Source organism: Myotis nattereri (assembly GCF_964212035.1).
Source record: "Myotis nattereri genome assembly, chromosome: X".
Classification (NCBI taxonomy): domain Eukaryota; kingdom Metazoa; phylum Chordata; class Mammalia; order Chiroptera; family Vespertilionidae; genus Myotis; species Myotis nattereri.
In genome coordinates this window covers 114,588,814-114,613,183 of record NC_138078.1, presented here as the reverse complement: position 1 = coordinate 114,613,183, position 24,370 = coordinate 114,588,814, and the positions used below count along the sequence as shown (strand labels likewise).

Sequence of the window (24,370 nt, the reverse complement as noted above, 5' to 3'; positions counted from 1 at the left end):
CACTGGCCTCTAGTCCTATATAATAAAAGCCCAACAACCATAACAGCAGAACGACCAGAACAACCACTCGACCAGTCACTACGAGGTGCACTGACCATCTTTCGGTCCCTTTCCTAGCCGGCAGGCTCCAATCACCAGTGGCAAACAGGGACCCGGGGTGGGTGGCAGGGGATGCGGGCAGTGCCAGGCCAAGGCTCCCGCCCCGCCAGTCACCCCACACACAGAGGGTGACCTGCGGTTGGGGTGGGGCCGGCAAGTAGGCAGGAACAGCCAACCTCTCGGTCCTTCCCCTGGCTGTCAGACTCCCATCACTGGATGGGGAACGGGGAACCAGAGTGAGTGGTGGCAGATGATGGGACTGGCAAGCAGGCTGAACGGGTGACCTCTTGGTCCCTCCCCCGGCCCATAGGCTCTGACCACTGTCGATGGCGAAAAGTGAACCAGGGTGGGTGGTGGGGGATGCGGGCAGTGCCAGGCCAAGGCCCCCTCCCCACCAGTTGCCCCACACACAGAGGGTGACCTGTGACAGGTGGGGCCAGCAAGCAGGTAGGAACGGCTGATCTCTCGGTCCCTCCCCCAGCCATCAGGCTCCCATTGCCAGATGAGGAACCAGGAACCAGGGTGGGTATTAGTGAGGGGCAGGGCCAGCTGCTGCAGCCAGGAAAGATGGCCCTGATTGCAGACTAGGCCTAGGAACCGTACCCATGCATGATTTCATGTGCTGGGCCTCTAGTATGCATATAAGATGTTTTATTAATCTCTTTCCGCCCTCCCCCTTCCCCTTTTCCCTCTGAGATTCATTAGTCTGTTCCATGTTTCCATGCCTGTGCATTGAATGTCTGCCCCCTGGTGGTCATTGCACATCATAGCTACTGGTTGAACAGTCAGACGGTTGCTTAGGCTTTTATATATATAAATTCCCTATGTTGTACTTTATATCCTTGTGACTATTTTGTAATTACCAATTTGTACTTCTCAGTCCCTTCACTTTTTTCACCCATCCCCCCAACCCCCTTCCATCTGGCAACCATCAAAAAGTTCTCTGTATCTCAGTCTGTTTTAATTCTGCTTGTTTATTTTGTCTTTTAGATTTTACATATAAGTGAAATCATAAAGCATTTGTCTTTCATTTCACTCACCACAATACCCTCTAGGTCTATCCATGTTGTTGCAGATGGCAAGATTACATTCTTTTTATGCCTGAGTCATATTCCACTTATTCTTTATCCATTCATCTATTGATGGACATTTAGGTTGCTTCCATATGCTGGCTATTATAAATAATGCTGCAATGAACATATGGTGCACATGTCTTTTCAATTTACTGTTTTGGGTTTCTTAGGATAAACACCCCAAAGTGGAATTGCTAAGTACTTCTTTGTCTCTTATTATAGCATTTGTTTTAAAGTCTATTTTGTCTGGTATAAGTATTGATTTTTCTTTTTTAATTTTCATTTTTATGAAATATATTTTTCTATCACTTTACTTTCAGCCTTTGCGAAACTTTCTACATGGGTTTGTTGAGCATCCTTATAACCAGTGTTTTAAACTCTGCATCTTGTAGATTGCTTGTCTCTATTTTGTTTAGTTCTTTTTCTGGATTTTGTTCTTTTATTTGGGACAAGTTTCTTTTTGTCTCCTCAATTTGGTTGCCTCCCTGTATTTGTTTCCATTTACTAGGTAGAGCTGCTACATCTCCTCGTCTTGGTAAAATTTCCTTATGTGGAAGGTGTCCTATAGGGCCCAGTGTCACAGCCTCCCCATTTACCCAAGCTGGGTGCTCCAGATGTACCCGCTGTGTGAACTAATTGCACCCTGCTATTGCTGTTGGCATATCAATGGGAGGGATTTACTCCCTGGCCAATTGGCTATGAGGACTGGCAGCAACTGCATCAGAGGAGCTGCTGTGCAAGGGTTGACCCCATGAAGCAGGACTTAGCTTCATCAGGTCTCTAGTGCCCAAGAAGTCTGGCCTTGAGTGTGTCACTCATAAAAGTGGTTGGGTGGTACTTCGGCATCATCTGAAACTGCCCATTGGGTGTGCTGGCTCTGGGGCCTCTCAGGAGGTGCAGGCCAAGTTCTGCCACCACCTGTGCCCTGCCCAGGGCCTACTGGAATGAGCTACAGAGCATTCTGCAGGTGGATGCTACTTGTGCTGGGCATGGAGGTGCCCAGGAGAAGCCAAGCTGTGAACTCAAGCCAGCTGCCACTAGTGCCAGGCCTGGGGCCACTTAGCAAAAGGTACAGGTCATGCCGAGGCCAGATGCTGCTTGTTTGGCATTTGTGAACTTTTGAGAGATTTTAGGAAAATCTAACGCATGAGCCAAGACAGGCTGTTTATATTGAAAAGCCTCTGGAAGCAACTTGAGTGGGTCCACAGTTGGATGGGGTGGGGTCTCAGGGAATCACTGGGGTGGACCAAATAGTGTTAGCCAAGTTGATGGAGACTCAGATATGGTGCCCTCATGTGCCTGCAGAGGGAAGGCTCAACAAAGGAACAATAGCTTCTGTCAGCATTCTGTCTGGGAGAAAGCTGCCTCTCCAGTTCTTGCCCAAAGCCAACAATTCAATTCCTCCCCATATATCCCTGGTGCCTTTCAAGCTACTGCCCCAGTTCTGGAACCTTTGTGTGGGCCTTTTAAGAGGAACACCTATGAGTCCAGCTGCCCTCCAATTCATTCAACTATGCATTCTCTGCTGGCCTTCACAGGCAAAAGTTATGAGGGCTTCTCTTCCTAATACTGGAATCCTGGGTTGAGGAACCTGGTATGAGGCTGGGACTCCTTGCTTTTTGGGGGTACCTCCGCAGCTGAGATATCCCTCCTGTTGATTATCTGCCAAAGGTGGGTGTGGGACCAGCCTGTTCTATGCCTCCATCCCTCCTACCAGTCTTGATGTGACTTCTTCTGTATATCCTTAGTTATTGGACTTCTGTTCAGCTAGACATCAGGTGGTTCTAAATGATGGCTGTCCTGTAGTTTAATTGTAATTTTGATGTGGTCATGGGAGGATATGTGTACCACATTTACCTAACTAGAAGCCATAATTTTAAAATATATATTTGCTTAGTATCTAGAGATCTTGCTAAATTCACATATCCTAATAATCTTTCTCTATGGATTATTTTTGATGTTTGTATATGTTCAATCATGTTGAACAAAAAGACTGAATGATGATGGCTTTTATTAATTCCTTATCAATTTGTATAGTTTTTTTCTTTTTTTATTATTGCACTGGCTAGAACTTGTAGAATTATGTTATACTAGAGGCCCAATGCACTAAATTTATGCAAGACTAGGCCTTCCTTCCTTCAACTGCCAGCACCAGCTTCCCTCTGGCACCCAGGACCCAGGCTTTCCTCTGGCACTTGGGACCTGGGCTTCCCTCCCAGCTCCAGCTTCGTCCTGCAGGACGTCCAGTCTAATTAGCGTATTATGCTTTTATTATTATAAATAGAAATGATTATCATAGTCATCTTTTCTCAGTTTCAATAACAGAAAAAAATTTAACATGTCTATTAATAATGATGTTTGCAAAAAAATAATAATGATGATGATGTTTGCTGTAGGTCTTTGGTGGGTGAAGTTTATCAGATTAAAGTAACTTCTAGTCTTAGTTTTCTATAAATTTTTATCATGAATAGATGTTTAGTATTGTATCAAATACTTGTTATTTATCTATTGAGATGATCATATGCTTTTTCTTTTTTATTCCATATATGTGATGATTACATTGATTGGTGTTCAAATGTTAAAATGATTTTTTTTTCTTTCCTAAAATAAACACAAATTGTTCAATATATTATTTTATGGCATGTAATGCTAGATTTGTTGTATTTTGCTTAGAATTTTTGCACCTATTTTCATAAGTAATATTGGCCTGTTTGTTTTTTATAATGTCCTTGTCAGAATTTTATGTCAAGGTTTTGCTGGCCTCGTAAAGCACATTGTTAAGTGTTTCCTCTCTTTCTGTACTTTGGAAAAGTTAATTCAAGACTGGCACCTTTTCTTCCTTAAATGTTTGGTGTATTAAAGTCATCTGAGACTGATTTTCTTTGTGGGATTTTCTAGTAGGGTTCCTTAGAAACTGATTTTCTAGTAGGATTCTTTAGAAACTATTCAGTTTCCAATTTTCTTGTGTTTATTTTTGTAAGTTCTAGGAATTTGTTCATTTCCTTTAAATTTTCAAATTTATTGACAAAATTTTTTGTAATATCCTCCTATTATGTTTTATGCCTATAGTAACTAAAGTGATGTGGTCTTTTTTATTCTTGATTTTGGTTATTTTGGGCTTCTGTATTTTTTTCTTGATCGGTTTCTAGCAGGGGTTTATCAATTTTATTGATCCATGCAAATCATCTATTATTGCTTTCTATTGTATGTTTGTTCCTATTTAATTAATTTCAGCTCGCATAATTATTACTTTTGTCCTTTTATCTTCTTTGAGTTTACTTTGCTCTCCTCATGTCTTAGAATAAATGCTTGGGTCCTTGTTTTTCAGGTGATTTTTATTTCTGCCTTTGAAATCTTTTACACATGATTGAGTTATATTACACTAATTTTGATATGTGGAAACTTCTTTCTCAGTCATTTCAAAATATTTCTAGTTTTCATGATGACTTATTCTTTGTTCTATAGTTTATTTAGAACTGTAATGCTTAATTTCCAAACTTATGTGGACTGTATAGTTATCTTTTGTTACTGATTTCAAGTTTAATTCTATACTGTTCAGAAAACATGCTTGCTTAAATAATTTTAATACTTTTAAATATGTTCAGATTTATTTTATAGTTCAGCATATGGTCAATATTTGTAAATGTCCCATGTGCACTTTAAAATTTTGTAGTTATCTATTACAGTGCTATTTATGTGTCAATTAGATCAAATTTTTTAATCATGTTCCTCAAAATATATATATTTTCTGATTTTTCTTGTTCTTTCAGTGAATGAAAAGCAGTAGGGGGGGGCATTAAGGTCTCTATGGTTGTTAATTTGTCATTTTATTCTTTTTGTTCCTTCAATTTTGCTTCATATATTTGGCTTGATATTTTTTTCAGTATTGAAAATTTCTTAGCTATTATCTAGTCAAATATTTTTTCTACACCTGTGAGACTGACAAAACATCTACCAAGTCCCTGAGTCTTCGAACTTCCTTTACCAGAAATGACAGATACTTCTAGAGGAAAAGCATTGGATATGTCAGACTCACATCTCTGGGTATTCTTTTCCTCCTAGAAATTGGCCCAATTTTGTTTTCTTTATTGTGAACTCCAATAACATCTAAATATATATTTTTAAATATATTTTGTCTAGATATATTCATCAGAAGAGAATAGTAATAATTTATTAGGTCACAATCACTAGAAACATAATTCTACCTTTAAATTTTTATATGCATACTTGATAAAGTATCTCTTACCTCATTTCTGAGTAATACAGACTTTAAAAATATTTCACTCAAGGCACTTCATTACACATATTAGTACGCAGCATTTTATTTCTATGTTGTTTTTCTAATCCCCAAACATCATCATTATTGTTATTACTAGAGGCCCAATGCACGAAAAGTCATGCAAGAGTAGGCCTCCCTTTCCCCAGCTGTTGGCACCAGCTTCCCTCCAGCACCCGTTACCCAGGCTTCCATCAGGCCACCAGCAGGCACCCAGGACCCGGGCTTCCCTACAGCCCTGGCTTCATCTGGAAGGATGTCCAGAATGATGTCCAGTCTAATTAGAATATTACCCTTTTATTAATATAGACTAGAGGCCCTGTGCACAAAATTTGTGCAGGGGGGGAAGTGTCCCTCAGCCCAGCCTGCACCCTCTTGCAATCCAGGACATCCCTCTCACAATCCGGGACTGCTTGCTCCTAACCACTAGCCTGCCTGCCTGCCTGATCATCCTTAACCATTCTGTCTGCCTGCCTTATCACCCCTAACCACTCGCCTGCTTGCCTGATCACTCCTAACCACCTCTGCTTGCCTGCCTGATTGGCCCTAATGACTCTGCCTGCCTGACTGATCACCCCTAACTGCCTTTGCCTGCCTGCCTGATTGCCCCTAACCATTTGCCTGCCTGCCTGATTGCCCCTAACCACTCACCTGCCTGATCGTCCCTAACCCCTCTGCCTGCCTGATCGCCCCTAACCTCTCACCTGCCTGCCTGGTCACCCCTAACCACTTGCCTGCCTGCCTGCCTGATCATCCTTAACCATTCTGTCTGCCTGCCTTATCACCCCTAACCACTCGCCTGCTTGCCTGATCACTCCTAACCACCTCTGCTTGCCTGCCTGATTGGCCCTAATGACTCTGCCTGCCTGACTGATCACCCCTAACTGCCTTTGCCTGCCTGCCTGATTGCCCCTAACCATTTGCCTGCCTGCCTGATTGCCCCTAACCACTCACCTGCCTGATCGTCCCTAACCCCTCTGCCTGCCTGATCGCCCCTAACCTCTCACCTGCCTGCCTGGTCACCCCTAACCACTTGCCTGCCTGCCTGATCTCCCCTAACCACTTGCCTGCCTGCCTGCCTGATCATCCGTAACCCCTCTGCCTGCCTGCCTGATTGTCCCTAACCACTCGCCTGCCTGCCTGATTGTCCCTAACCACTTGCCTGCTTACATGATCACCCCTAACCGCTCACCTGCCTGATCACCCCTAACAACCTCTGCCTGCCTGCCTGACTGCCCCTTACCACTCTTCCTGCCTGATCTCCCCTAACCCCTCACCTGCCTGCCTGATCACCCGTAACCATTCTGCCTACCTGCCTGATTGCCCCTAACCGCTCACCTGTCTGCCTGATTCCCCCTAACCACTCGCCTGCCTGTCTGATCACCCGTAACTGCCTCTGCCTCAGCCCCTGAAACTGCAACTTCATCTGGAAGGACATCCAGAATGACGTCTGGAAGATCATTTGGCTGTCCGGTCTAATTAGCATATTACACTTTTATTATTATAGATCATTATTATTATTATTTTAGTTAATGCTTCCTTGCTATTTCTCTGGGATAGTACATAATTTATTAGTCTCCATTTCACTAATATTTCAGCCTTTCAAGAGTCCTTGCTTTCTTGTAAGAATTTTAGTCTAACTCCCCAATTGTAAGTGATCCAAAGACTTCATCTCTTTTCCCTTTGTGAATGTAAATACCCCAGCCCCGGGTTATTACTGGGTATGATAACACTTCAAGGCTGCCAGAGGGTTAACTTATATGTTTACTGCTTTGGCTGTTAACAATATTTTTGCTTCTGACACTTAAGAATTTATTTGTCTTGCCCTGACTGGTTTGGCTCAGTGGATAGAGTGTTGGCCTGCAGACTGAAAGGTCCCAGGTTCGATTCCAGTCAAGGGCATGTACCTTGGTTGCGGGCACATCCCCAGTAGGAGATGTGCAGGAGGCAGCTGATCAATGTTTCTCTCTCATCGATGTTTCTAACTCTCTATTCCTCTCCCTTCCTCTCTGTAAAAAAATCAGTAAAATATATATTTTTTAAAAAGAATTTATCTGTCTTGTGAGCTAATACATGCTGCTTTTAAAAGTATTGCATTGCTGAAACCGGTTTGGCTCAGTGGATAGAGCATCGGCCTGCGGACTGAAGGGTCCCAGGTTCGATTCCGGTCAGGGGCGTGTACCTGGGTTGCGGGCATATCCCCAGTGGGGGATGTGCAGGAGGCAGCTGATCGATGTTTCTCTCTCATCGATGTTTCTAACTCTCTATCTCTCTCCCTTCCTCTCTGTAAAAAATCAATAAAAACATATTTTTTTAAAAAAGTATTGCATTATATTCAACATTTGTAAGGGTTTATATTGAGATGGATTAAGGATAGTCTAGTCTGTTATTTTGCTGATACTGTTTACCTAGTCCTATTACTTTTTAGGAAATCACCAGAATGATACACTCCTCCAAGCCTAAAATTTATAAATGTATAAAGCAATAATGCAAAATGTTTGTCTCTAATTGTTTCAGTTAGCTCTGACCTGATTGGCTACGACCAATTTAACTCCCTGGTCTTAGAAAGGCCTTTCAGTGAAGCTTTTAGTGTCTTGGGAGAGGCCATTAAGGGGAGCATAATTATAAAATTAGGTTCACCACAAGAATTAAGATTACAAATCCAGATTATCAATCAGATTCAGAACCAAGATATAGAGAGTAGGTACTGTTTCAAGATTAATCTATTGGAGCTGCCACTTATTATTAGGCCAACCCCTCCTTTTTCTTTTGTATTTTCTGGGATCTGGACTTTCACAATTTGGCAATCACACACACAGGTTTCCAGTCACTTTTTTCATTCACCCATTCCAGTCTTGCATTACAACTATTATTTATCAATATGGTTCTTTCTAAAGTCACCCACAATTTCCAATATTATACAGAAAACTACTCCCTTCCTCCTTTAAAAGTGTCCCCTTTTGGCTTTAGTTACACTACAATATCCTGAATTTTCTTATATCACTCATTGCCCTCTTCTGTCTTATCTTAAATCATGGAATACCTCAGGGCTTATTTTTGAGGCTCTTCTATTTTTGTTCTTTAGAATATCATCTAGTCTCACACTTTTAATGTCACATATATTCTAATGGTTGCCAATTTCATATTTCCAGCCCTAGCCTGTCAAATTCATATATTCTACTCCTTAATTGACATCTTCACTTGGCTATCTATACATTATCTCAAAGTTAATTTGTTTGATCTCCCACTGCTATTCTTAATGGCAACATTATCCACCCACTTGATTAAGCCAAAACTTTTATTTTCCTCAAACTTCATTCCCCAAATCCAGTCATGAGGAGGAAATCCTATTGGTTCTACCTACAGATATATTTCAAATCTGTCCAATGGCCCTATTAGGTGCAAATATTATTACTTTCATTGTGTAGTTACACAAGCAGAGATTAAGAGCACATGTTAGTAATTTGCCTAAGGGTACACAGCTTTTATGTAAAGAAATCTTTATTTCACATCCACTATTTTTCCAATGAGAAATTCACCCTCAAAGAATACTTGTAAATAAATTAGTGAACAAATTGATCTAGGTAATAATAAAATCCATAACCTTGGTTTTATCAGAAGAATATTCTCTCCTACTTAAAAAAATACTCTGCCATCTGTAGAGTGGAGAGACCTTTGTTACATATGAAAAGCTTTGTTACATGTAATATAGGGTAACCTAAAATCATCATGTGTTAATACTTCTCTTTTTTTCTTTATTGATTAAGGTATTACATATGTGACCTTATCCCCCCACTGCCCCCCGACCTCCCTGCTCATGCCCTCACCCCCCTAGTATCTGTATCCTTTGGTTAAGCTTATATGCATGCATACAAGTCCTTTGGTTGATCTCTTCCCCTTCCCCCCACCTTCCCCTGCCTTCCCTCTGAGGTTTGACGGTGTGCTGGATGCTTCTCTGTCTCTGGATCTGTTTTTGTTCATCAATTTATGTTGTTCATTATAATCCACAGATAAGTGAGATCGTGTGATATTTATTTTTCTCCAACTGACTTATTTCACTTAGCATAATGCTCTCCAGCTCCATCCATGCTGTTGCAAATGTTAGAAGTTCCTTCCTTTTTACAGCAGCATGGTATTCCATTGTGTAGATGTGCCAAAGTTTTTTAATCCACTCCCCTGCTGATGGGCACTTAGGCTGTTTCCAAATCTTAACTATTGTAAATTGTGCTGCTATGAACATAGGGGTGCATACTAGTATATCCTTTCTGATTGGTGTTTCTAGTTTCTTGGGATAGATTCCTTTAAGTGGGATCACTGCGTCAAATGGGAGTTCCATTTTTTTTAGTTTTTTGAGGAAACTCCAACCTGTTCTCCACAGTGGCTGCACCAGTCTGCATTCCCACCAGCAGTGTACTAGGGTTCATTTTTCTCCACATCCTCGTCAACACTTGTCATTTGTTGATGATAGCCATTCTGACAGGTGTGAGATGGTACCTCATTGTCATTTTGATTTGCATCTCTCGGATGATTAGTGACTTTGAGCATGTTTTCATATGTCTCTTGGCCTTCCTTATTTCTTCTTTTGAAAAGTATCTACTTAGGTCCTTTGCCCATTTTTTGATTGGGTTGTTTATCTTCCTTGTATGAGTTCCATGTAAATGTTGGCGATTAAACCCTTATCGGAGATAACATTGGCAAATATGCTCTCCCATGCAGTGGGCTTTCTTGTTGTTTTGTTGATGGTTTCTTATGCTGTGCAGAGCTTTTTATTTTGATGTAGTCCCATTTGTTTATTTTTTCTTTAGTTTCCATTCTTAATATATAAACATAGTTTAAGAATTTAAGACAATGGAAGATAGATAACTTGGCTTCTAGAACTCCCTCTTTTTCCTTTAAGGAAATATGGCCCAAAACCTATTGCATTCTTTCTCTAGGCTTTTATCCCACTTCTTCTCCTCCAGTAGGGGTATTCAACAAGAAAAGCTTGCCAAGCTATTATTTGGACTTCTATACTGTCATAATTTTATTAATAATCAATACTTCTCAACAAAAAGTCAAGAGGACAGAGCATAAGAGAGAACTTCCACAGAGACAGTATATACCTTGATGATATAAACTAAATATGGGTGATATTTTGAGATAAGAATACTGTGTATTTTAACCAATTAGGAGTCATTTTAAATGCTTGAAGTAAATGCATCTATTGTTAGTAGGATCAGGGAAAACAGTGGATTATCATCATTGGCAGCTTTTGTACATGATGAAATTGATTAGACAGTTATCTTTTCAGTAGTAGAACCACTCTTCCTGAATGAAGTTAGAGTGCTATTTTATTGTGTGTGTGTTTTTCCCCCAAAGATTGCTTTGCATCATAAAATACTGGCAACATTATTTGTGATCTTAATGAATTTTTAGTGAAACCCATTTGACATTTTTTTGGCATTAACTTCATTTCTAAGCCTTGAATGTCATTATCATTTTATGAACTTCTCAAAATAAATTTGACTTAGAGTTTATTTATACTTAAAGACTTAACTATATTTTTAATGAAATTCCTTGTATGTTCACTCAAGTGCTAGAGGTCTTTGTAACATTTGGTAATTCTAATGTCTTTGGACATAGTAAATTTTTGTTTTAATAAAATATGTGAGTATATCTTCTTTGAATTCCCACAGAGCTCTGTACCATGGAATGTGGTAGCCATGGAGTCTGCTCAAGGGGAATTTGTCAATGCGAAGAAGGCTGGGTAGGACCAACATGTGAAGAACGTTCCTGTCATTCTCACTGTGCTGAGCATGGCCAATGCAAAGATGGAAAATGTGAGTGTAGCCCTGGATGGGAGGGCGACCACTGCACAATTGGTAAGTACCACTATACTTTAAGCAAAGTAAATTGGATTGATTGGAGAAAAGCAGTCTAATGAGTCGATCACCAGGCTTCTCATAGAATTTGAGGTTGAAGAAGAGAAGAAGGAGGGTTAGCCATAGTTTGAAAGTGTCATTAAATGGGAGGTTTCCTCTTTTGTTGATAATATCTTACTTATTTCTTGTGTCATTTCTTTTCTTGTTACTTCAGTATTCCTTTTAGCTTTCAAGTACTTTGAGTTACTCAAATGAAAGGTGATACATTGGAATAAAGTGTCATTGGTTAATAAGAGTTCTTTTGTGAAGGTTAACATTCACTGCCCACTTTTCCTTTTGAAAAGTATAGGTTTTTCTGTTGAAAGCACTTAGAGGCAATTTTATTAAATAGGATTACTTCAACAGGGGCCATTCAATCATTACGCACTGTCTTTAATGAATATGAGGAAGATACCTCTGACCTACCATCAATAGAACATCTGTGTTGAATTGTTTATTGGACAGCATAGAGAGTTTGTACTGAATCTGTCATCCCTTGTCACCAATTTCACTAATTTTCAGGATGTTGCCTGGAAGAACTTTCTGTGGGTGTGAGAAAGCCTATGTAATAATAATTAACCTGTCATGTGGTCTTCACACTATAAAAAACTAATACTAATGAAGGCTTCAGTTTTAAAATACTTTATTTTTCTGGAAAAAATATCAAAGCCCTTGATACACACACTATCTGCCACAAAGGTTTCCTGCAATACAGAAGGACAAGTACGATTCCCATTGTTCAGCTAAGGAAAGTGGGTCACAGCGTGTTCCAGTGGCATTCCATGAGCACGCAGAAAGTTCATGCAGAGCAAAGGAAGCATGGGGTTCTGAATGCCCAAGTCATTGCTAGTGGGCTTTTCCCCTCCATGACACTGTATTCCAGCTTCCATTTTTAGGTGAAGGTATTTTGTTATAGTGGTTGGAACTTGCCAAAGTAATGTATAATATAGATAATATATATCATATAATCTTAATAAACTGCATTACCACTCTACTAAAGGTACAGTAAGTCTTGTTCTGTGACTGTGGAAAATATTTAAGATTCGTTTAAAAAGTGGTGAGGGTGAGGGTGAGATTCACATGCAGCTTAAGTAATTACATACCTGCACTACAGTAAGTTTATTGGCTTCACATAAGAGGATTTAAATATTGTGATTACTAAAGGTGGTTACTTCAGAACTTCCTTCTAAGCATGTTGCTAAGAAGTTCTATCTAGCTAGTGCTCTTTCACAAAAGTTATTACTAAAATGTAAAAATGCAGTTGTTATAGTTTTAATGAAATATAAAATTTTTTAAAGGAAGCCTAATAGAGTTTCTTGCAGAAAAGCCATTAATATCTTTCCCTGAGAAAATATGATGCCCAAACTACATGTGCTAGTGTACCAACTTTTGAGCTGCAGGCATTCTTCAGTTCATAGTTTGCTGTTTTCCTTCCAGGCAACAGATGGTAAACCATTAGTACTTGTTGTATAGCTTTGGTCTCCCAGAAATTCATTTAATCACTCTTTTCCTCCCTTTTTAGCTCACTACTTAGATGCTGTTCGAGGTAAGATTTTTCTCAGTAGTTTTATAACAGAGAAATATGTTAAATGAAAAATGTGCATGTGGGAAAGGAAGGGTTGGTGTTTTGTTTTTTTTTTCCTTTCGCTTTTGGCAATTCTAAGTATAATATTGTCAAGTTCATGCTATAATAGTCAGATCATAAAGTATTTTGTTTTAACAACAAACAAGACTCACTTTTTGCCGTATCATGTGATGGAGTAATGGATGGATAAGCAGTTTTAAGAACTTGTTTTTCTTGTTTTTGAAGGGTGTGTGTGTGTGTGTGTGTGTGTGTGTGTTTGCATGTGTGTGTAACGTAACACATACAGGTAATTATTCAATAAAGTAGGCTTAGGCAGACAGTTGAACTTTTTTAACATAAAAATGTAGCTCTAAGTCCATGTATAGTGTCTTTGCAAGGTTAGAAGAATTATCCCTCTATAAGTACTCCATCATTCGCCCCCCAGTGATCTGCCTTTGATAGAGATAGTTAAGAGTTTTTTGTCAGATATCCTGGTGCCTTTTATTACCTCAGCTTCAGAAGGTTGAATACATTCCAAATTATTCCTAAATTCTCATATCCTTTTTAGATCCATGAGAATGGAACTGGATAAAATCCTTTCTTAAACCTATATATGTTCATCCTATACCAATTCTTGAGGAATACACACACACAGTTATGTGCTGCATTATAATGGTTCAATGATGGACCACATATACAACAATGGTCCCATAAAATTATAATGGAGCTGAAACATTCCTATTGCCTGGTGACATCATAGCCATCATAATGTGATAGTTCATGCATTACATGTTTGTGGTGATGCTGGTGTAAAAAACCTGCACTGCAAGTCATATAAAAGTAGAACAAATACAATTGTAGTGATAGGCTGTACCATCTAGGTTTGTGTAAGTATGCTCAATGATGTTCTACAACAAAGTTGCCTCTTGATGCATTTCTCAGAACATACTCCTGTTATTAAGCAGTGGGTGAATGTATGTATGCACACACACACAAACACACACACACACAATAGTTGGTCCTCCATATCTGTGGATCCACATCTGCACATTCAACTAACTGTAGATCGAAAATACAGGGTGGGGTAGAAGTAAGTTTGCAGTTGTTCGTATGGAAAATAATACAATAATTGCTAAATAATAATACAAGAATAAACTCTGTGTTTCATGTATTCACAACTGTAAACCTACTTTTTCCCCACCCTGTATTAGAAAACAAAAATTTCCGAAAGTTGATTCCTAAACAATATAGTATAACAACATTTACATGGCATTTACATTCTATTAGATATTATAAGTAATCTGGAGATTATTTAAAGTATATGGGAGGATGTGCATACAAATACAACACCATTTTATATAAGAGACTTGAGCATCCTCAGATTTTGGTACTCCTGAGGTCCTGGAACCAATTACCCACAGATACTGAGGGACAATTTTATATATAATATTTTCATATTTTCTAGCAGCCATCTGTCAATTCATTTTAAAGGTTTCTCTTCCTCTGGTCTGTTGATAGTTGCTTGGAAAACCATTTGGAAGGAACACTGTGTTGCATCTACAGATTTCAAAAAATAACACTTTCTTTTGCCTTTTATACATATGGAATTTTCTTACAAAGACATTAAATGAAAATAATATTGATTAGACTATCTCCAGTAAAATCCAGATCTGGTCCAGTATTGCTACTGGGAAAATTTCCAGAAGCTCTATACCTTTATTGCTGTGTCTGTTCATCTGCCCACTGAGAACTTGGTACGTGCACAGTTGCCCTTTGGAATAGCCTAACTCTGGACTACTGGTAGAAAGAGAAGGGAATCCCTGAGAAATCAAAAGTCTAAATAGAGACCATTGCCAATGTTTGCAGTTTATCAATGGATAGAAGTCATTTAAACATAACAGTTTTCTCTTGACTAAATTTATCTAGTTATTCTCTAGAATTCTGAAAGTCTAAATTTGACATGCATTAATTCCATAAACATTTGTTGTGTACTTACTACAGGCATAATATTATGCTAGCTTCTGAGAGAGATACCAGATAAGAAAATCAATCTTTAGTCCTAAGATTAATAACGATCTTAAAGAGAAAAAAATAAATAGATGTAAAGCAGCTACAGCAGTTTTTATGTCACCATATGGGCAAACAATGGTAAAGTCTGAACTGTAGACCAATATGACTAAGTCCTAAAGCTGTGCATAACAAGGAAAAAATCCGCACAGACTTGAAGTAGTTAGGGGATATTTCTCTTCATGGAAACTGCTGTCTTTCCCCAGCTTATTGGCCATAACTACATTCAGCATCATCCATCCAGTTTTTATTGAGATGAGGAGATACATTTTTTCAAAAAGAAACAGAAAACATTTTTTTGTCCCCATCATGGTTTTCCTGGTATCTGAACCAGAGGTTGGGAATTGGCGTTAGCATTAATAATGCTTAATTGGCTCCCTAAGGAAAAGCACTGCAGAGTAAGGGATAACAAGCTTCCCGAGAAGTTTTGGTAAGCAAGCAAGCTCTTCTTCCATTTACTCAACACCTCATCTAAATGGAAACCAGATGGTAGATGCTTCCCTGTAGAGGGAGATACAGCATAGTTGGCCAATCCCATTCTGATGTCTCCATGATTATTACTCTCTGCTGTCTTTTCAGATGGCTGCCCGGGGCTCTGCTTTGGAAATGGGCGATGTACCCTGGATCAAAATGGTTGGCACTGTGTGTGTCAGGTGGGTTGGAGTGGGACAGGCTGCAATGTTGTCATGGAAATGCTTTGTGGAGATAACTTGGACAATGATGGAGGTGAGTCATTTATAAAATGTCCATATTAGAAAGGAATAGCCCAGCCTCTAGCACAGTGATGACCAATCTAGCCAAGAGTGAATATTAGGAATCCTTAGTATAAACAATATTGAGTTATATAAGGTCATACTGTTTTTAAATATGTTTATTGAAAATTTACTATGATCAGGCAATACTCAAAACTCTTTGCATTCATTATATCTCATTTAATTCCCATACCAACTCCATGAGGTATGGGTACAATTTTCCCTATTAATAGATGGAAAAACCAGTGCTTGGAGTGGGGATGGTAAATGACTTTTCCAAGGTCACACAGCTAGAAAGCAACAGAACCAGGATTCCAATTCAGGGATATATGACTTCAGAGTCTGTTTTCTTAACTACTATTACCACGTTATCTCCCTTACTGATGTCATTTACTCTATACCAAATTAAATCAGCGTACCCATGTCCAAACTGCCAGATGCTAGTGTAGCTTGCACTATATGGAATGTGACATAGTTTTCTTTGTTCTTAGCTACTTAAAGCTCCCTCTTGTGTCTCTACCTTTTAGTAATACTTTGTATCTTTCAAAGGATATAGCATCAGGATGATTCACAGTAGAATTTTTTATATTTAATTCAAAAGCTGCACATGATGTTAAAAAGCCATATGCAGCTTCAAGGCCTTAAGGTAACCACTTCTATTTTAATCAAGCAAACAAAATCACCTAATACATTGTACAATCAGGCCTCAAAACAGCTCAAATCACCTCTGAATGAGCCTAAAACAATAAATTCTCACTTTGCTATTACTGTCTACACAAGGAAACATAAAATTAAAAGAAAGCTTCCTTTCTAATTTCTGTATATTAGCTCAAAATGAGGTAGATTATTCAATTTGACTCCTCACTTTTCTATACTGCTTAGACAATTATATATCTTGTTGTTTGAAGCCAAACATGAGGTTTAAATCAATAAGGCAGCGATCATAATTTAAACACCAAATTGAGTGTGAGTTTTCTCCCTTTTTTGTCCTGGCTAGCAGTTTACCTTAGAAAGTTATAAGACCTTATGAATTTTATGTGGAAACAACGTTGTGGTTAAGAGCACAGGGCTTTGAAGTTGAACTTTCTGGGCCCAAATACTAGGTCTTCTGTGTACTTACTGGCTCTATAATTCCATTTTGTAGTGTTTAAGTAGTATTCCTAAGAATACATAAAATGTCCTTCATTTGGTAGTTTCAAGATTCATTTAGTTGACTATGACTAATGATTAATATTAGCATACTTGTTTGTGCATGTGTGTGTGCATTTTAATGAAATCAGAAAGTGCCAATTGAACCTTTTGGAAAAATGTAGTCCTGGGTTTTTAAATATAATTCTTCAAAAATCTTCTCAATAATAAAAAAAATTCAAGCAGTTGTTTCAAGTACCTGCTACCTGATTACTCCATATTATAGTTGATACTTAAAGAGTGGCTGGGGTTTTTACATTCTAATCAGCTTTGAATGCTCATTAGTATTGCTGCTACTTTCTGCAGCTTTGACTTTAGTGATACTCTGATTCAATGCATTGTGACTCTTAGTAACTAATTGGGCTGCATTGAATATGTGGGTGACACAGCTGGTCTAGGAGCTACCTAAGAGCTCCTTGAATAGTAAAAACAGTACAGAGAATGAATAACCTTGGAATTTATTTATTAATATGCAAGAAAAGGAAAGAAATCTTAGACATTTTATATAGAAAAACTAATTACTATAGAAATCACAAACCTATCAAATGTTTTTACCTCATTTATGTACAAGGTACATAACCCTGTGCTTGGAAGAGGTGACTCAACATTATGGGAACCACATTTTTATGTGTCAATCATGTATCCTGATTTGGGGGTTAGAAGATATGATAGCTATATGTTACATGCACATATGACTTGACATGAGGAAAAAAAAATTTAGACATATTAACTGAATCAGAGTAGCTAAAACAGACTAGTGAGAGCAAGCTAGAACTATCAGGTGTTAAAGAATATATTAAAGCTATGATAATTAAAAAAAAGCGGTATTGATGCAAGAGTAGACAAATTAATATAACTGAATAAAAGATCTTGAACACTCCCCAGTACAAATATAAATTTAGTATGCTATAAAACAAGCATCAAAGATTAGTAGGGAAAAGAAGCATTATGAAATAAATGGTGCTGAGACAAATATTAAAGAAAAAAACTGGATTTTCAATTCATACCATATTCCAAAAACTAAGATAAATAAAAACACTCCAGTTGAATAATGAGCTGAAAGTAAAAGAAAACTCAAACACTATTAGAAGAAAATATCAGTGACAGATTTCAAGATGGGAAGGGACTTTAAATATAATAGCAAAGATAGAAACTACAATAGGAAAAAATGATAAATTTGATTTAATAAAAATGTCTAATTTCTTTATGTTGCTTGGCTAAGTTTATAGACCATTCAATATCTTACTATTTGGAGATGTCAAAAATTGCACTGTCTCATATATTGCCATTAGTCACATGTGACTTTAAGTTTAACTTAAATAAGATTAAAAATTATGTTTCTCAATTGCCACTAGTCACATTTCAAGTGCTCAGTAATCACATGAGGCTGGTGACTACTCTGTTAGTGCAGATCTAGAGCATTCCCATTGTCGAAGAAAGTTCTATTGGATAGCACTGATCCAACTATTTTATTCATATGTTTACCTTTCAGCCAAACATACCATATTGGGTAACTAGTGTTTCATTTATTCATTACTACTTTGTGCCAAGTATTATATTTGGCACTGGGGAGAAAATGACAAACCAGAGAAGAGAAGTTTCTGATGTTGTGGAGCTTATGGCTTGGAAGGAAAACAGCTACTAAATAAGAAACAGCCCAGCTGGTGTGGCTAGGTGGTTGAGCATAGACCTATGAACAAAAAGGCCTTTAGTTCAATTCCCAATCAGGGCACATGCCCGAGTTGCAAGCTCCATTCCCAGTGGGGAGTGTGTAGGAGGCAGAGAATGGATATATCTCTCTCATCGATGTTTCTGTCTCTATATCCTTCTCCCTTCCTCTCTATCTAAAATCAATTTAAAAAAAAAACATGTTTTTTAAAGAAACCACACAAATAACTATATGTGCAACTGTAAAGCATTCCATAAAATTTTTAGAGTGCTATAAATGTAAATAGGGCATCCTAACCAAGTCTACATGATTAGGGAGGCCTCACATGAGTCAGGGGAAGAATGTTCTAGGCCAGTGGTTGGCAAACTGCGGCTCGTGAGCCACATGCGGCTCTTTGGCCTCTTGAGTGTGGCTCTTCCACAAAATACCAACTTCTACGCATGGGCCACGAAGTTTCAATCACACTGTACATGCGCGCCTGCACGTGGTATTTTATGGAAGAGCCACACTCAACGGGCCAAAGAGCCACATGTGGCTCGCGAGCCGCAGTTTGCTGACCAGGGTTCTAGGCCAAGGAAACAGCATGTACAAGTGCCCTAAGGTAGAAATGTACTAGCCTCTTCTAGGAGGGAAAAGCAGGTCACTGCGGCTGGAATACAATGAGTCAGGGAGAGATTGGTGGGAGACAAGAATATAAAGTTTGGCAATGACCAGATCATACAGAACAGTGTGAATTTCATAAGCTCTTCATCTATCAACGATTTTATTTTATTCACTCCAGTTATAGAGGAAGGAAAGTGGGTTGTGATACTCTGGGAAGATTGTCAAGGAGATTAAAAAGATATAGAATAAGAGTGTTTAATCAAAATGGCCCTCCCCATCCCCCCTCCCTTAAGTAGTTGTCACATATTTGTCCAAGTTTCCCTTGTACAAACTCTTCCAGTGGTCCATGTTCAGATTCACTGGTAAAATCAATAAGTTAATTGCCTAAAAGAGAATAATGTTCCAGGAATCATTCTTCATAACAAATCACCATTCATTAAGAACAATAGCTATTTGCAAGCCTGGTTTATGATGTAGTATTTCTAGATCTGGAAATCAGCACTGTGGGTGAATTATGAGCACATATAAGCTCATGGATCAATAAGTTTCATGTTCTGAATGTCACCAGCATGCTGCACTGTTTAATAAAAAGGAAAATGAAATAGAAGGAACAACAAATTGTAACATTTGCACTGTTTAAGAACCAGACACCCATTCCACATTTACTTTTAAGATTCTGCTGGAACAAAACACCTAACATCGGAAAGCATATTTCTAAGTATTGCCTTCTGACCATACCCCCCTTGTTTTTAAGCAGTCCATTTATTAAAGAATCATCACTTAGTTATAAAAGCCTAAACTGCCAAGTGATTCCAGATACAAGTGGAAGTTGGAAAATCTAAACTCTATGACTCAGTTATCCACTCTGACTGGATCTGTCACATTGTCTATCAACTAAGGCTAGTAATACTTGACTCCTGCCTATTTAGCAATGGTGAAAAGAAATGAGATAATGTTTGAAGCACAATAATTTAAAGTGGGTAATAAAGATGTGATGTCATTACAAATCTATATTTTTGATGCATTAGTTAAATGTTTATTATCTCTAGATAAATTTACAAATATCAGAGAACTAGGACTTTTAGGGAATGCAATAAATATTTATTGAATGCTTACTTTGAACCAGGCACTATTCTAGTAATTGAGGAAATAGCAATGAATAAAAAATACTAAATCCACACTTCCATAGATAGTGAGAGGCAGACAATAAACCAATTTTTAAAATATAGTATGACAGAAGACAGTGTGTGATGAAGAACTATTTTAAAAGCAAGGGGGGAGGATAAGGAGTGTAGGAGAAGGGTGAAATTTTAAATAAGGTGGTCAGAGAAAACCTCACCAAAACGGTGGCATTTGAATAAAGACTTAAAGGAGGTGAGGGGTGGGCCGTGTTGCTATTGGAGAGAACATTCCAGGCAGACGAAGAGTGGGAAGGGGGTTGTGGGTTAATAGGACATAAGATCAGAGAGGTAAGAGAGAGAGAGTGAAGAACCAGACTATGAGGAAGTAAATCATTGTCAGGACATGGACTTTTACTATGAGTGATATAGGAAGTCACTGAAAGCAGGTGGGGATGGGAAAACGTGAATATTAGTAGCATATAAGCAGTGTGCTTTCCTGACAGAAAAAGTAAGTTGCATGTCGTTATGGGAATAACAATGTTTTGAGCAGATCAAATCCTGAGTACACTTGAGCCTCTCCCACTTTCTTTTTACTAATGCAGTAAAATGCTGGGGTGAAAGTCTGTCTGAATAAATGGGAAAAAAATGAATTACAGACTACTTCCAAAGGAAATATGATCATATTATCTTCAATGCATATAACATTAACAACTAAGCTGACAGGAGTACCTAGTAGTGGGCCTGCTTTAGTAAAAGTTTATGAATGATTTATCTGATTTACCATTGGTACATTGTTTATGTGTTTCTTCAACACCCAAGGTTTTATGTAATTGAGTCATTGGAATGAGCACCCCCTCAATTTCTTTTTCACTATTAATTTGCTTGCCAGACCTTCTATTCTATAGATCCTGAAAAGGTTAAGCTTCAATCCAGCCCCTGTCCAAATGATAACAAACTCAGAATTTATAAAATTCAATGAAAGAATATTTACTGTGGCATTAGTATCTATTTAGAGCCACTTAGGATCCTGCCTATTTGACAACCTATCCAAGCAGAGTTCACAAAATAAACGCATCCCAGCGAATTGAATATGCTACACAGATGTTAATTGCTGTCTGGCCAGTGATAAAACAACTTCAATAAAAGTGAGTCTGAACATTTTAAGCTGCCACTGCAGACCATTGGCATCTACCCCTAGGACACTATCCCTAGACTCCTTTTTAGTCTGCACAGTCTAGAAATTTGTTAATGGCAATAGCTAACATTTATCAAGAATGCTAGCTACATACTAAACACTATGCTAAGGCCTTTATAATTATCATAGCATGCGATTAGTACAACAACTCTATAGGGTGGGCATTTATATTATCCCCATCTTATAGATGAGGAAACTCCTCTATAAGAGAATTCAGGAGTTGAACTGATTTGTCCAGAATCCTATAGATTTTAAGTGGCACAGTCAAGATTAGGCAGAATCAGAGTAGTCTGGTTTTTTATCTCAACCACTTCATATGTTTTAAATACCTATATTAATTAGTCAGGCACTTAGAAGTCTTAGAGCCTAGCTCAGTACTTGCAATATTGCTTAAATGCTGATGTTGAATAGGTGATTTACAGTCAATACACTGGTGTGATATGACTCCCATATTTCTTCCAACTGTGTAACCACATTTAGCCTTCCCTCCTTTATTTGTAAAATGGAAATGTGAATGTCTACCTAACAGGGTTTTTGCAAAGATTAGTTGAAATAATACATGTGGAAGTAACTAGTGTCATATCTGGCAAAACAAGTTTGTACATGTTTCCAAATCCTTTTGGATACCATACCATGAAATAGCTGCCCGTTTTTATCAAGGCGATAATGTGAGTGCTGTTCCTGAAAACATGTATATTTTAAAATTCACTTTAAGGCCCAACCAGTGTGGCTCAGTGGTTGAGCATTGATCTATGTACCAGGAGGTCACGGTTCAATTCCTGGTCAGGGAATATGCCCAGGTTTCAGGCTCAATCCCCAGTGGGGGCATGCAGGAAACAGCCAGTCAATGATTCTGTCTTATCATTGATGTTTCTATATCTCTCTCCTTCTCCCTTCCTCTCTGAAATCAATAAAAATATAGTTTTAAAAAATAAAATAAAATTCACTTTAAGGATTAGGAAAATATGGGTTTTTTCCCTTGTTCAATCCTTCTTTCAACCAAGGGTGTACTTGTAACAGGTACAAGTTTAATAGTGAGTGACTTGATCACCTACAGAAGAAACCAGTGTCCTTGATCTTTATCAGCCCCAATTGAGCCAACTGACATAGTCCTTACTGGTTGTGGCAAAGCTAGGATCAGGGAATGCCATGTTTAGTCCTTCAAGACAATTTAACCACCCTCTTTTTTGCTAGCTTTTATTTTTATTCCTTTAAAGGGAACAGGCCCTAAAAGCAAAATAAATGAACATTTGATATGCCCATATCTGATGCCCTGAGCCTGGCTGTCAGGAGGGTGCCACAGCTTCTATTTCAGAACAATAAAAGAACTGTTAATAGCCAAAAGAAAAAAAGAAGCCCACACATGCAGTGTGACTGTCATTTGCACTTCTTTGTAACAGTCTAGACATACTTTATGGGCTGTTATCCAATGTGATAATTGGCAAGTAGGTCTTTGCCCATGTACTGGGCTTACCTATGAATTATTATTTGCAGGTTGCATGCCATTATTGGTCTGCTTGCTTGTGGTGTGGCCTTCCTACATGTAACAGAAGTCTCGCTGTTCTCTCAGAAAACAGAGGTCTTAGAGGGTCGGCCCTGTGTAATAGGCAATTACTTAATATGAAACATTAGCTTGGAATTTATAGCACATAACTAGATGAGAATGTGAGTCCCATTTTTGAATTGGCTTTGTGTTTAGTTTAGAACCCAGTTTTGAAAATCATTTGGGCATTGCTATTTATTTCAAATCAATTTCTTTTCAAAAATAAGTTAGAATTGTGTGGTTGACAGGTTGAAACCTGTGAATGTCCAGTCTGATTATTACTAGTGCATTTGTTACAAATTGAAAGATAAAAGTGACTGCCCTTCGAAAGGCAGTTTTTCATTGTGTAGTACTTTGTGCACCAATTCCAAACATCAGAGAACTCTTTTAATCAGCCTGATATTGTTGCCAGCTTTTCAGTGCATGCAGATGTTTAATTAGCAGAGTTAAGAGGTAATGTGCTAATAAGAGACTGAGAACAACAGATTGGTGAGAGAGGTGGTAGTGACATCTGAAATCTATAGAAAGTCTGTTAATATAATTTGCTGAATGAGGGGAGAAAGGAGAGGAGAAGGGGACTTCTTATTGAAACAAATCCACAGTTGTCATCAGTGAAAGAGAAATATGTATGCAGAGAAGTGGAAATCAGGGCAGAAGTGCACTGAACAAACAGCGATGGCAAGAAAGAAGCAAACTGCATTTTAAATCAAAGTTGTGTCTGTGGTACATGGAATTTGAAAGGACCTCATGTAGGGAAAAATATTTGCTGGGTGCCCTAAGGCTGCTGTTCCAAACACCTACTCTTGGTGTTCCTGGCTTTCATTGCCCCCAGCTGTGGTACATCCCCCTCCAGCTTGGCGGGAGCAGGCCTGTCAGTAAGAGAGAGCAAGCACAAGAGCTGCATGGAACCAGTACCAGTAACTTTCCTCAGCAGCCTAAGGAGCCACTGCTCTGTCTGAGCCTCCCTATTCTACTACAAGCCAAGAAGATTAGCATCTCTATATTTACTCTTGTTAAACATCTAAATTAGGGCCACTTGTCTGCTTTGAGGACCTTGGAAGGACTTTAATTTTTTTTTTCTTATTGGGTGTGGAATGAAGTGTCCATATGCTGTTAATCACTCTGACCCTCTCTCTTTGTGTGCAACTCTCTTACAACACTCCCTGCATTTTAAACTAGTATAAGCCAGCTGTTTTACACACCTATTTCTCCTGAGCTCCTGAAAACAGGAAAAGAGGTGTTTTATAAAACTCTTTGCTTCCCCCAGCACCTGGTGCAGTGTTTTGTACCTATCAGATTCTCCATGGTCTCCCTTCCTCC

The 24,370-nt window shown here is 38.5% G+C and overlaps 1 protein-coding gene across 1 annotated transcript in view; it reads left to right on the top strand.

The window, feature by feature from the left end:
• Window positions 1-24,370, top strand: part of TENM1 (teneurin transmembrane protein 1) — a 934,848-nt gene that overhangs the window by 736,245 nt on the left and 174,233 nt on the right. The window contains exons 15-17 of the mRNA XM_081115196.1: window positions 11,124-11,309; window positions 12,871-12,894; window positions 15,559-15,705. Of these exons, the coding sequence (XP_080971322.1) occupies window positions 11,124-11,309; window positions 12,871-12,894; window positions 15,559-15,705 (357 nt within the window). The remainder of the gene's footprint in view (window positions 1-11,123; window positions 11,310-12,870; window positions 12,895-15,558; window positions 15,706-24,370) is intronic.